Raw genomic sequence first — 12,834 nt, 5'->3', positions numbered from 1 at the left:
AGTTCACACACCATAAAACAACACATTTAGGTTGGTTAACATCCTTGGATTAGGGTCTATATCTCAAATGGTTAATAACTTACTAGTTTTTATTAGACTTTAAGATCTCATTCTGAGTTTTAACAAGAATTACACTTATTTTCTGGTTTTATTGTATGTTTGGGTACAACAATCAAGTTTTGCAGTTACATCTGACAAGACCAAGCTAACTTCAAGAAAAGTTATAAAATTATAGAGGATCTAATTTACGATGTGTCATAGGAAATGCCAACGGATGGGTTGGACTAACCTATCTTTGCATACGGTCGGAGTAAAGGATGATTGGATGGACATTGAAGATTATAGCTTTTATTGCAACTGTAGCTTTTGCATTCGTTGTTAAAGCTAATGTTGTCCTGTTATTTGGTGCATCCTTCTTGTTTCTGCAATCTCTAATGTTGTCCTGTTTGTTGGAGGTAAAGTTGCTGAGAGTCCACAAATGACACGCGAGTTCTAACAAACAGCTGAAGAAACTTCTGGACATTATCCTTCGCTGTGCATGTTCCCTTGCTCCAAATCATGGTATTGACCCCAGAAGCTTGATTTGATTAATCCTACTTGTGAGAAGGGAACACAATGGCAAAGCCTACAACTCTAATTTACTGACACCATGAAGTAATGTCTCAAGTTAAATCAGCTTGGCCACTCAATTTTCAGTTTTCTTCCCAAAGTTCGACTAGAAAAACTATAGTTATTAAACCCGGTCCGAAAGGGAGCTGACGAAAGAGGTGGGTGAATGAGTTACTGGTTCAACCAATGAGTGAATGGTTCAACCGGTGAGTCACTAAATATATTTAAATATTATATTTCATAATTTTTGATATAGTTAAAACTATAATAAATTATGTCATAGTAAATGCTGAATTTGCCTAATTTATTATAGAATCATTAATTCTTATAAAAATTAATAAAACCTAAATTCAATTAGTAATCTATCAAAGTTCAAGTATAAAATTTTATTTAAGTGTAATTATCGGGTTTATTTATGAATTTTAGGTGCAAAAGATTATTAGACATGAATTGTGTGTAAAAAATTATTATGATAGTTATTAAATGATATTAGAATGAATTGTGTGATATGTTATGTTTTATATTCGTTTCATAATTTATAGAGTTTGGGGAGTAATAAAATTTATTAAAAGATTCCAAATAAATTTTATTTTTAAAAAATAAAATAAGGATAAAAGTCTAATAGATAATATAAAAAAGACTAAACAATCAACAAATGAGTTGTTGCTGTAGTGGTAATTGCATTTGCATATATACAAGAAGTTTGGGTTCAAATATTCACATCTAAAAATTTTTAACATGTAAACTGGGTTCCCTATAAAACCGAATGGTTCATCGGATTGACCGATTAAACCGTCGATCCGTTAAAAAGTCAACGGTTCACTTGTAGGAATGTTTGAATCAAAAAATTTGGCCTGGTTCAATGACCAGTTCACAGACTTGACGAGTCGAACCACCAGATCAAATTGTGTTTAATAACTATGAGAAAAACTCCAAGTCTATTGCAAACTACATGTGCTCGACATACATAAATAATCTAACAAGAAACTAATTCTGGAATTGGGCTTAGACATGATTCCTGAGGTTGTAGAGCTTAGCCCGAGATTTAACTGATTCAGCCTTCAGTTAAAACTTAAAACAAAATACAGTTCAGTTCCCGATTTGATAAGTTTGCTGAATCGGAAATGTACAAGAGATGTCAATGGAAGCCCTCGCTTGCGGCAATGTTTGTTTTTCTTGGTTTTTTGCCCTTTTTTTTCTGCTAGTAATTAATTCTCGTTCTTTTTCACTCCCTCATTTTCAGTAAACTTTGATCAATTTAATTGATTCCTAACCCCTATTGCGTATATGCTTGTACCAAGTTGTTGTGGTTAACTTCCTAAGCAAGGGAGTTGTAGAAAATAGCAGGAAAGAAGATGAGCATATTTGAGAGAGAAAGAGAGAGTGAGAGAGAAGGTGTCTGAAAAGATGATCAGAAATGGAATTAGAATGCAAAATGATCAATAGCTACCGAACAATACATCCTTTCGGTTATTTATACAACTCTGTTCAATACACGCATAAGCTACCAACTAACAGAAAAGATTCCCTCCTCTAACGAACTCTTCAACCAACTCCTCCAGCCTGGATGCCAGCTTGGCACAACCGAAAATTGAACTTCTTGGATATTGCCAGGACATAACATTGCCTTCCCCTTCAAACAATCCTAGTCTCTAGGATTCAGTTCTGGAAATTGCCCTTGAATAAAGGACCAATCCTCCCAAGTGGAGTCATCCATGTCTAAATTTTCCCACTCGATCAACACTTGCTCAACCTCTTGCCCCTTCCTGTATATAACTCTCCGGTCCAGAATGGCCTTGGGAACTACCCTGAACTCTCCTTCTGCAGTTGCGTGGGGGGGGTGTAAGGTGGATTTGACTTCCATTGATAGACTTCTTAAGGAGAGAAACATGGAACACAGGGTGCACTGAACATCCATCTGGTAACATAAGTTTATAAGCCACAGATCCAACCTTCTGCTCGACCTGATAGGGTCCATAATACTTGGCAGATAGCTTCAGATTTTTCCTCAAAGCGACGGAAGTTTGTCTATAGGGCTGTAGCTTCAGGTACACCCAGTCCCCAACCTCGAAATGCCTATCAGTCCTTCCCCTGTCAGCTAGCTGTTTCATCCTATTTTGTGCCTGCAACAAATTTTCCTTAAGTAAAGTATTCCAATCCACTCTTTCTCTGGTCCAATCCTCCACTGCAGCAGCTAGTGTGTTCGTAGGTGACAGAGTGAGTTGTGAAGGTTTGTACCCATAGAGGGCCTGGAAAGGGGTCATTAGCAGACTGGTATGGTAGTTGGTGTTATACCACCACTCTGCAGTAGGTAGCCACTTCTTCCACTTGCTTGGCTGTTGCATGCACATACTCCTAAGGTAAGTCTCCACACATCTGTTGACCCTCTCCGTCTGACCATCAGATTGAGGATGGTATGCAGAAGAGAAGCTGAGTTTAGTCCCTAGCAGTTTGAAGAGCTCCTACCAAAAAATGCTGGTGAAAACCCTGTCCCTATCTGACACAATGCAAGCAGGTAGTCCATGGAGCTTGAAGATCTGGTCAAAGAAAATTTCTGCAATGCCCTTAGCAGTGTAGTGAGAAGTTATAGGAATGAAATGTGCATACTTAGTCAACCTGTCCACTACCACGTAGATGGCATCACTGCCTAAAGACTTAGGCAATCCCTCTATGAAGTCCATTGAAATTTGCTGCCAAGCTTGGTCTGGTATGGCTAGGGGCTGTAACAGCCCAGGGTATGGGCAATTTTCAGACTTGCTCCTGCAGCAAAAATCGCATTTCTGCACATGGACCTCTATATCCTTCCTCATATTAGGCCAATAAAAGAAAGGCTTCATCCTCTGGTAGGTGCCTTGAATTCCAGAATGACCACCCCAACAGGTATCATGGAAACAGGAAATCAAATTTTCCCTGAGGTCAGATCCTGATCCTACCAAAATTCTGTCCTTATGCCTTATGACTCCCTTCTGATAGGTGTACTCAGGGTGAGAGTTGGTACCTGTGGTCAAGGCCACTACCAACTCCTTTGTGCTATCATCACCCACGTAACTGTCAACAACTAGAGAGAGCCACTGAGGTGCAACTGCTGATACTGCATGCACTTCCACCATCACATTTTCTTCCCCTCCTTCCACTACTTCTGTTTTCCTAGATAGAGCATCAGCCACAACATTCTCTCTTCCCCTTTTATATTGAATTTCATAATCCATTCCCATGAGCTTGGCCAACCACTTCTGCTGTAAGGGTGTAGTGATTTTCTGATCAAGTAAATACTTCAAACTCTCATGATCAGTTTTAATCACAAAGTGCCCACCCAATAGATAATGTTTCCATTTCTGCACTACAGTTATCAACGACAGCAGTTCTTTTTCATATATTGACAACGTTTGATTCTTCTTACCCAATACTTGACTCATGTAGGCTATGGCCTTTCCTTGTTGCATCAGAACAGCCCCAATGGCAGCTTGGCTTGCATCCGTCTCCAAAACAAATGGTTTAGTAAAGTCAGGTAGAGTCAAAACTGGTGTAGTACTCATAGCTTCTTTTAACTTTTGGAATGCTTGGTCTGCTTCTGTACTCCAGCTGAATTGCCCCTTCTTGAGCAGCTCAGTAAGAGGTCTGGCAATCACCCCATAACCTTTCACAAATCTCCTATAGTAACCTGTCAATCCCAGGAATCCCCTCAATGCCTTGACATTAGTAGGAGCAGGCCAGGAAAGCATAGCCTCAACCTTTGATGGATCAGCGCTCACACCTGCTTCAGTAACTATGTGGCCTAGATACTCTACTTGATTCTGGCCAAAAGTGCATTTGGACAATTTAGCATAAAGAGAGCGTGTTCTGAGGGTATTTAGTACTAGGGATAAGTGGTGTAAATGAGTGGGAAGGTCAGGGCTATAAATCAGGATGTCATCAAAAAACACAAGGACAAATTTCCTGATATAGGGTTCGAATACAGAATTCATTAGAGCTTGAAAGGTGGCAGGGGCATTTGTTAACCCAAAAGGCATGACAAGGAACTCATACAATCCAGAATGTGTCCTAAAAGCTGTTTTTGGGATATCCTCAGGAGCCATTCGAATTTGGTGATAACCTGATCTGAGGTCTATTTTAGAAAAAATTTTGGCTCCATGCAGCTCATCAAGAAGGTCATCTATTATGGGTATGGGAAATTTATCTTTGATGGTCAAGCTGTTCAATTGTCTGTAATCAATGCAGAGTCTCCAACTGCCATCTTTCTTTTTTACCAAGAGGGCTGGAGAGGCAAAAGGGCTGTGACTGTTCTGAATGACACCAGAGGTTAACATTTCCTTAATTTGTCTTTCTATCTCTGTCTTTTGGGAATGGGGGTACCTATAGGGAGCAATTTTGAAGGGGCTAGCATCTGCTTTAAGAGGTATCTCATGGTCATGAGCTCTAGATGGGGGCAAGGTTTTAGGATCAGCGAAAATGTCCTCATATTCAGCCAGTAAATCAGTAAGAGAGTTAGGCACACTAGTTACCTGGCCGTTGTGGACCTTCACCATGCAAGATTGTTGCAGAGCTTTCCTGATCTTGTGCCTGATGACTTTGCCAGCTGCCTCCCCTGTCCTGAGCTTCACCTGTGCAGCCTCAGAATCCCCCTTCAACAGGACCTGTTCTCCCTGTTTGTCAAAAGTTATCTGTAATGCTTTAAAGTCAAATGTCAGGGGACTATATTTTTTCATCCAATCAACTCCAATTATCATGTCATAAGGTTCAAGATTCAACACATATACATCATGCTCAAATTGATGGCCCTGGATCTCCCACTTCATCTGAGGTATCCACTGGTCACAACGCAAAACCTTCCCATCTGCAATTTTGACTTTGAAAGGTTTAAGTTTCCTTACTTTCTCAGAGTATAACTGAGCAACTGCAGGTCTGATGAAGCAATTAGTACTGCCTCCATCCACTAAAATTGATAGTTGGTGTTCACCATATATTCCTTGCATTTTGATGGTGCTTGATGACAACTCACCTGAAACCGAATGTAGGGCCAATTCCACTGCTTGGTCTGCCTTAGTACCCCTGTACTCAATAACCTCCTCTTCCTTCTCTTTATCTGATTCCTCCTCATCTACCAGCAGCATGTGAAGCTCCTTGTTCTTACAAGTATGACCAGGGGAGAATTTTTCCCCACATTTGAAACACAGGTGATGGTCCTTTCTGTACTGAAACTCAGAAGGTGAGATCTTCTTAAAGACAGGTTGAGAGTCATTCCTTTTTTTTGTTTCCTCACTATTGTTTTGTTGCATCCTTCTGTTTCCATTGGCGCCAATGTGTCCCCCATTAAGACTAGATGGCAGGGGATTCCTGTAAGGCACTCTATTGTTTTTGGAGAGTGCTTCCAAGAGATGTTCCTGCCACCTAGCCTTCTCAAAGGCTAACTTCAGGGAGTCTGGTTTGTGCATTTTAACCACAGTCTTGACTTCATTCTTCAGTCCACTCAAGAAGCAAGACACGTAATATGATTCTGACAGATTTGGAACCTTAGCCAACACCAAAGCTCTAAGTTCCTCAAACTTTTCCTGGTAAGCTAGTACAGATGAGGTCTGTTGTAGCTTGTTGAACTCCTCGATGACATCATCCTCCCCCAATTCCTTGAATCTGCTACAAATTTCCTCCTTGAATTCGCTCCAAGCCACTCCTCCTTTGCTCCTTTTAAAGTTCTGGTACCATAGATCAGCTCGCCCTTCCAAGTGTAGCTCTGCCATATCCACCTGATTCTCCTCAGAGATTCTGCAAAGGTGAAAAAACTTCTCGCACTTCCTTATCCATTCTCTGGGGTTGTTCCCATTGAATTGGGGAAATTCCAACTTAGGAACAGCTACTGTGTAGTGATTCCTCATCGTTGCTCCCCCACTAGTTCCTCCTTCTATCATCCTCCCTGCTTGAGTCCTTTGATTGTGGTTGGGGCTTCCCAGAATTCCCCTATCTCCATGCACACCCCTCACGAAGGTACTGAATTGATTGTTCATATCAGTCATGAATGTCTTCATTTCCAATCTATTGGCTTCCAGCAGTGCCTTCATATCCTGGAAGGTATCTCCTACCTTTTCTTCCAATGTTGCTGTGGAATCCAGAATGGTTTGGATCCGCGCTTCTTGTTTGCGCAATTGTTCCTCAAAGCTCTTCATTCTAGTTCCTTCGGCCATGATTGTTTCCAGCTGATAGTCCAAGGACCACCAGCTCTGATACCATTGTTGTGGTTAACTTCCTAAGCAAGGGAGTTGTAGAAAATAGCAGGAAAGAAGATGAGCAGATTTGAGAGAGAAAGAGAGAGTGAGAGAGAAGGTGTCTGAAAAGATGATCAGAAATGGAATTAGAATGCAAAATGATCAATAGCTACCGAACAATACATCCTTTCGGTTATTTATACAACTCTGTTCAATACACGCATAAGCTACCAACTAACAGAAAAGATTCCCTCCTCTAACGAACTCTTCAACCAACTCCTCCAGCCTGGATGCCAGCTTGGCACAACCGAAAATTGAACTTCTTGGATATTGCCAGGACATAACACAAGTATGTCTTTCCTAATAATTATTCTTTTGTATTAATATTTTTTCCGATGTTTTTTTCCTTTGAAGGTAAATGCACTAGTGACTAAGTAGCTTACAAGAGAAGTACAAGATATAAGGTGCCTTGCTTCCATCTAGAAAAACATGCAACCTATCTAGTTTACAAGTCTGCTACTACGATTATGCTTGCATCTCCTTTCTACTGATGCAGCGCCAGCACTATTTGGATACATATGAGAAGTTGGATTTTCCTTCCCCTCTACTAATTCTTTGATTAATCTCACCAGCAAGCATTTCAATCCATAAACCATGAAAATTCATATGCCTTCTTGGAAAATCTAGTCTCAACCTCCTCCTTAATAAGAGCTTCTGCATAGAACTTATAACGCCAGTGCGGTACAACCTGGGGAGGACCATTACTGCTATACCTATTAATTTCGCCAAACCATCAACAGTTGGCTTGAATGTACTAAGAGGAGGTGAAGGCCACCAGATCACAATTTCTCTATGATGGAGCAAATTGAGAACATGACAATGGCACACCATTGATGAAAATAAACCGTTCGTCTACCATGGAGCCGCGCTTGGTCAATGGTAAATGAACAGATAGCATAAATCAGGCAGCCTAACATAGTAAAAGGAAGGTTGATATTCGCCTGGTCTTATATGCACATTTAATAGCATCCCAGCAAATTCTGCTGGAAATGACACGCACCACCTCCCCACTTTGCTGTCAATGCATCATAGTACAATCGCCATCAGTCAATGTCAAACTAGATCCTGCACTACTAGAAGAGGGAAAAAATCGCAAATGTGTAAATCATGATGCTGGAAGACAAGAAATGGTCATTTGTTTCCTCAGCCCAAAAGAATTGACATTTTGACATCTGCACAATTCCAGAAGACATAGTTCGTGATACCTACGAAAACAACATGTTACACTTTTCAGATGCGAGTCTTTTAGCCGATGAAACTTGTTTTCTCAGACAGAAGAATCTAAGTTGGCCAAGTAGTCAGGGACTTCCCCCGCTATTTGGTTGAGGGTTCAAATTTTGGACTCAACAATTGGGAGTGGGAAGGGTGGGAGGTTAAAAAAAATGGTTTGGCCTGGAAAAATAACATTATCTTACTTTTTACCACTAGCATTGCAGTTGCCTTGACGTGTATTATGGTCTGCAGTCTGCACTCACTAAAGAAAGGGTCGAAACCGAAAAACCGAAAAAACAAAATAATGATAATCATAATAAGATTATAAGAATTAGAAACTTCATTTTGTTTATTCTTTGTTTTATAAGAGAACCTCCTCAGTTGAATTCTATTTTACCTCCGTCCTTAGCTAACATGGAGCTGAGAAAAGCGCTGAAATCAGCTCAAATGAAGTGAATATTCGTTCGGAAAAATGGAATAACTGATTGTTGATTCGCTAAAAGAGGAAAAGTGTAAGTTTTAAGTTCTACAAAAGATGTCAGTATCAGTATCAAATGAGGAAGATGAACTGAGGTGACTGTGTTTCACAAGACGGATACTACTGTACCACTTACACCTGTTATGCCTTTCACAAGTTATTTGGTTGGAGAGATGAGATTCAGTCAGCAATTCCTTCTCCCCATGAAATATTGGTAATCCAGCTTTTCATGTTTTTGTCATAAAAGTATTTTCGTATTTCAAACAGAGAAAGAAAAGCACAGGCAACATATTAGAACACACATCCTAATGTGTGTGAATGACATGAAAAAACTTCACATAATGCTCACTTGATACCAAAGCCACAGGAAACATAAGATAAATCAGCACATCTTATAAAAAGCACTAGTGTGAATTGTGGCTCGGAAATTGAAACTCAAAAGAAAAAAAGGGATAAGGGAAGTCTTTTGCAACGCACAAATCTCACCTAAGTCGAGTACATCCAAGTTGGAGGACTCTTTCATTTTACAGCTAGAATGAAAATGGTCACTCTTAGTTGCTATTTTCCAACAATCAGTTTTGCTCTTGCATGTCCCGCCTCAATTCGGAATTGCTCTCCCAATCCAAAATGAGCCATCAGTATCCAGACAAAAGTAATGAGCTCACCACCTTTACTGAGCTGCTGAGCATGAGCATTTGCTCGGCAGTGACTGGCAGCATAGGACAACAGTTCCACCCACACTTTACTCATTATCTCCCACCTTTTCTTATCATTCAACTTTTTCAAATCCTTTGCAAGCCTACAGGCATCGAACAATATTGATTTGCTTCTATCTCCCTTCACCTCAATGGCTTTAACAAGAGCATTTACATTAAGTAGCTTTTCGCATGCATTTCTTTTTCGATTTGCTGAACTTGATTCTCTTCCAGTTAATCCATTCTGGGCTATGCAGCAGGTGATCAATTTTCAGCAAATTCCCAAGCCTGTGGTTCTTATAATTAGTTCTGATTTCCACCTGCAGAAGAACTTCTTAGCTTCTTCACATGTGTCCCGAAATTGAATTTGTCCAATGCCAGAAACTGCAGACATCAAATTAGGCCTCATAACCAAAAGATACAACATATAATCAGATATAAGCTTACAATAATTGCGATTGGAATTGCCATCATCAGGACTCGTGCAATAGCATAGCTCAGTGGCAATATGCCACAGCAACAGGCTCTCATCGTATTCAACTTCGTCACCTACACTTGATGAAATGATGGGATATGGGTAGTGATTGGTGTAATCCAACAGTGCCAAATCACCTCTTGCTGAGTATATCTCTTTAGCAACATTTGTGGTTTTTGCTTTGGTAGCTTTAACCTTGAGCTCAATAAAGATGAAATCCTTTAAGTCCTCTGGAATGACAATGTCCTCCTTGTAGTACATTTCATCAAGAACATCCTTGATTCCAACGGTTTCAGCTGCAATATCTAACCATCTCCAACGCTGATTCACACAAAAGTTTATCAAGTTACATTGCCAAAGGGTATTAGACCACCTTTTGGAACATGACAGCTTTTCACGGACTGCATATACAGTTGTTTTGACTGTGAGATTCTTAAGCTTGACTATGGTCCAGTCTGAGAAAATGAGCTTAGTAAAGGCTACAAAATCCAAGAGAACAGCACCCGAAAGCAAAATGTAGGTAGTAGCAACATCAAAATGGTTAATATCGGGTTTATGATGTGATGCAAATCTCTCAAAAGAAAGCACTATAAGTATAGAGCAGATCAATCGAAGACAATAACCTTTTTTACTGTGTACCACAGCCATCTTAGTGTAGAGAGTATCATATATGAAATTGAGCTCCACCTCCATTACTCTGAAAGCATCAAATGCAGACCTTTGGAAGAACAATTTTCTGCTCTTACTGCGCTCATGAAAGCTAAACATATGGTCAACAATCAGGCCCCTAAAAGTGGTAAACAATTCATACCCATTTTGCACAATATCTATATCACTGATGTCTTCAGGACTCAAATTCTCTTCTTCTGGATTTGCAGAAGTCTGAGTGCCTCTGTCATGTTCCTTCACTATCTCTATCTCAACTGGAACTTGAGCAGCTTCCTTAGATGAGTACTCCTCCATAAGCTGCATAGTTTGGTCCAGCATCTGGCAGTGGAAGCATAGAATCCTTAATATTACCCAAACAAGCTAAATATAAAGCCCGTGTTCGCTCAGCATATTTAATAGTTCCAGCAAAAATCAAGAGTATTGTGGGGACATAGAATACGTTACGCAGGGATTGTGAAAAAACATAAGCAACAGCAGAAAACTGAATGATAAGCCCAAGCAGATGCCTAATCCACAGCTCATTGTCTTCAAGCGAGATGGCGGTAATATTATCAGGGGCACCAAGATGTGGCAATAGAAATGGAGCCCAAAATGCTGCAAGGTCTTGATTTACTGCAAATTTCTCAGGACAATTATTACTTTGACCGTTGGAGATGAGTCCAACAGCAAAAGCTGCAAACCAATCAGCAAGCAGATAAAATAACCAGGTGGTAGCAGTCACTATCATGTTTCCTGTTCTTTTACGTGATGCCGCACAGCATATTAACACCATTGGAAAAAAAGACTGATGAGAACAGCAGCACGAAGATTCCACTCATCCCATAGCCTCTTTACTCTGTCTGGAATGGGGAAGGCCATGCAACTTTTTGGTTCTTTCCTCTCCTTTCCTCTCTTTATTCACAATAGCAATCCAGCTGTAAAGAAGAGAAACTGGACAGGAAGCAAGGACAAATTCCAGCATCAAAGACATAGACGATGGCACAAGATGGATTAGGCTTTCGTCATATACAAAATTTCTCAAGAACAACAGGTGAAAAAAGGTGAAAATCTGTATAAGAACCCCATTTGAGACTTCTAACAGAAACATGGATGCATTGTCTTTAAAATGAGGGTATCAAATGGAGCGCCAGGCACACAACATAATTGATTGACCTAAAGACCTTATTACACCGTAAATTGTGTCAATACAAACCAAAAGTTTTCCTACACATCCACAATGAGATTTCTAGCAGTATTTTTCTTCAAGCATTTCTGGACTTTAGTTGTCTGTTATCATCCAAAACCTTCAATCATGTAGAAGCATCTGTAAATACTTCAAAACGGACTAACTCCATTATGAAGGTCTGGGGTAAACGGAAGTGGTTAACATCCAAATTCAGGATCCTCTAAAGGATTGTCGAGTTTTAGAGGCTTCTATAAGCTAGTGTGAGCTCAAAATAGGTCTATCAAAATGTGCATGGCAACCTTGCATTCGTGGTTTGCACGATTTTACCATTTTATAGCACAAAAATCAAATTCATCATCTGATTCAACTCTCAGGCATTTGAGCATCCATTTTCAAATATATATATATATATATATATATATATATATATATATATATATATATATCATCTGACAATTCAGCAACACCAAGGTTTAAAGGTATATGTGTAATTTTTTCTGCTGTCTAGTTGGTATCCTCAAGAAAGAAAGGGGGAGGACGAGGGGGGGGGGGGGGGGGGGGAACTTGCATATGAAAGTACAAAAATTGCACTCTATACTTCTGAACAAGCAGTGAGTCAATGTCAAATGCTAGCAACAATCAGAAGAATTAGGAAACATGACTGACATAGGATTGAACATCATTACCTGATTGACTTTTACTCTCTTTGGTTCTTCTTCTGCAGTTCTACTTCTTGTGTGCCTTCAGTTTGTCATTTAGGTTATAAGAAAAAGTATAGTGGTCAGTAAGAGTAATCCGATTGAATTTTGCGGTAAGAGTGGTTTGTCCTTTTGAATTTTGTACCTCAAATCAAATCATATTTTCACTACACTAAAGTATGAGTTGCCTAACGTAATTTCGAGCAATTTTTGGAATATAATGATTTTATTAGTGGCGACAATACACATTTGGTTGATAATAATAAATAAATGATTTTAAAAGGAAAATGGATGTAGGAGAAAGAGGATAGATAGTTAAATGAAAAAAACTATAGTTTGAATTATTGATTGATAATAGATGAGAGAGTTTTAATATTTGATAGAGTTTTTCAATGAGTTGACAAATAATGAAGGGCATTGTTGTCTTTTTATTATATCAAGGGAGGTTTCTGTAATTATGTAAATTTCAATGGTGCCGAGTGAAATTATTAAAAATCTTAGGGGAGGTTTCTAAAATTATCCCTTATTTATTTAGAGCTAACAATGGCATGTGCATCACTGGACTCTTCAAACTTT

General features: G+C 39.5%; 2 protein-coding genes across 2 annotated transcripts; both read right to left on the bottom strand.

The window, feature by feature from the left end:
* Positions 1 to 2,357: 2,357 nt before the first annotated feature.
* LOC140037977 (uncharacterized) lies at positions 2,358 to 2,960 on the bottom strand. The gene has a single exon (XM_072083165.1). The coding sequence runs from the start codon at positions 2,958 to 2,960 to the stop codon at positions 2,358 to 2,360; it is 603 nt and encodes a 200-aa protein (XP_071939266.1).
* Positions 2,961 to 9,114: 6,154 nt separating this feature from the next.
* On the bottom strand, positions 9,115 to 11,365 carry LOC140037976 (uncharacterized). The gene is made up of 4 exons (XM_072083164.1): positions 11,230 to 11,365; positions 10,835 to 11,067; positions 9,600 to 10,713; positions 9,115 to 9,500 (listed from the first exon to the last, which is right to left on the bottom strand). Exons 1-4 carry the CDS (start codon positions 11,363 to 11,365, stop codon positions 9,115 to 9,117), a joined length of 1,869 nt encoding a protein of 622 aa, XP_071939265.1.
* Between the last annotated feature and the right edge of the window lie 1,469 nt (positions 11,366 to 12,834).

This window comes from Coffea arabica, chromosome 3c (assembly GCF_036785885.1).
Source record: "Coffea arabica cultivar ET-39 chromosome 3c, Coffea Arabica ET-39 HiFi, whole genome shotgun sequence".
NCBI lineage: Eukaryota > Viridiplantae > Streptophyta > Magnoliopsida > Gentianales > Rubiaceae > Coffea > Coffea arabica.
This window is presented reverse-complemented; position numbering and strand designations above follow the sequence as displayed.

Excerpts from the sequence above, each read along its gene's own strand:
- LOC140037976 (XM_072083164.1), bottom strand. The coding sequence starts at position 11,365 with ATGTCTTTGATGCTGGAATTTGTCCTTGCTTCCTGTCCAGTTTCTCTT. Across the intron at positions 11,068-11,229 it reads CCTTCCCCATTCCAGACAGA|CTTTTGCTGTTGGACTCATC; the intron begins GTAAAGAGGCTA and ends ATTGGTTTGCAG. Across the intron at positions 10,714-10,834 it reads TTTCACAATCCCTGCGTAAC|ATGCTGGACCAAACTATGCA; the intron begins GTATTCTATGTC and ends TTCCACTGCCAG.
- LOC140037977 (XM_072083165.1), bottom strand. The coding sequence starts at position 2,960 with ATGTGCATGCAACAGCCAAGCAAGTGGAAGAAGTGGCTACCTACTGCA.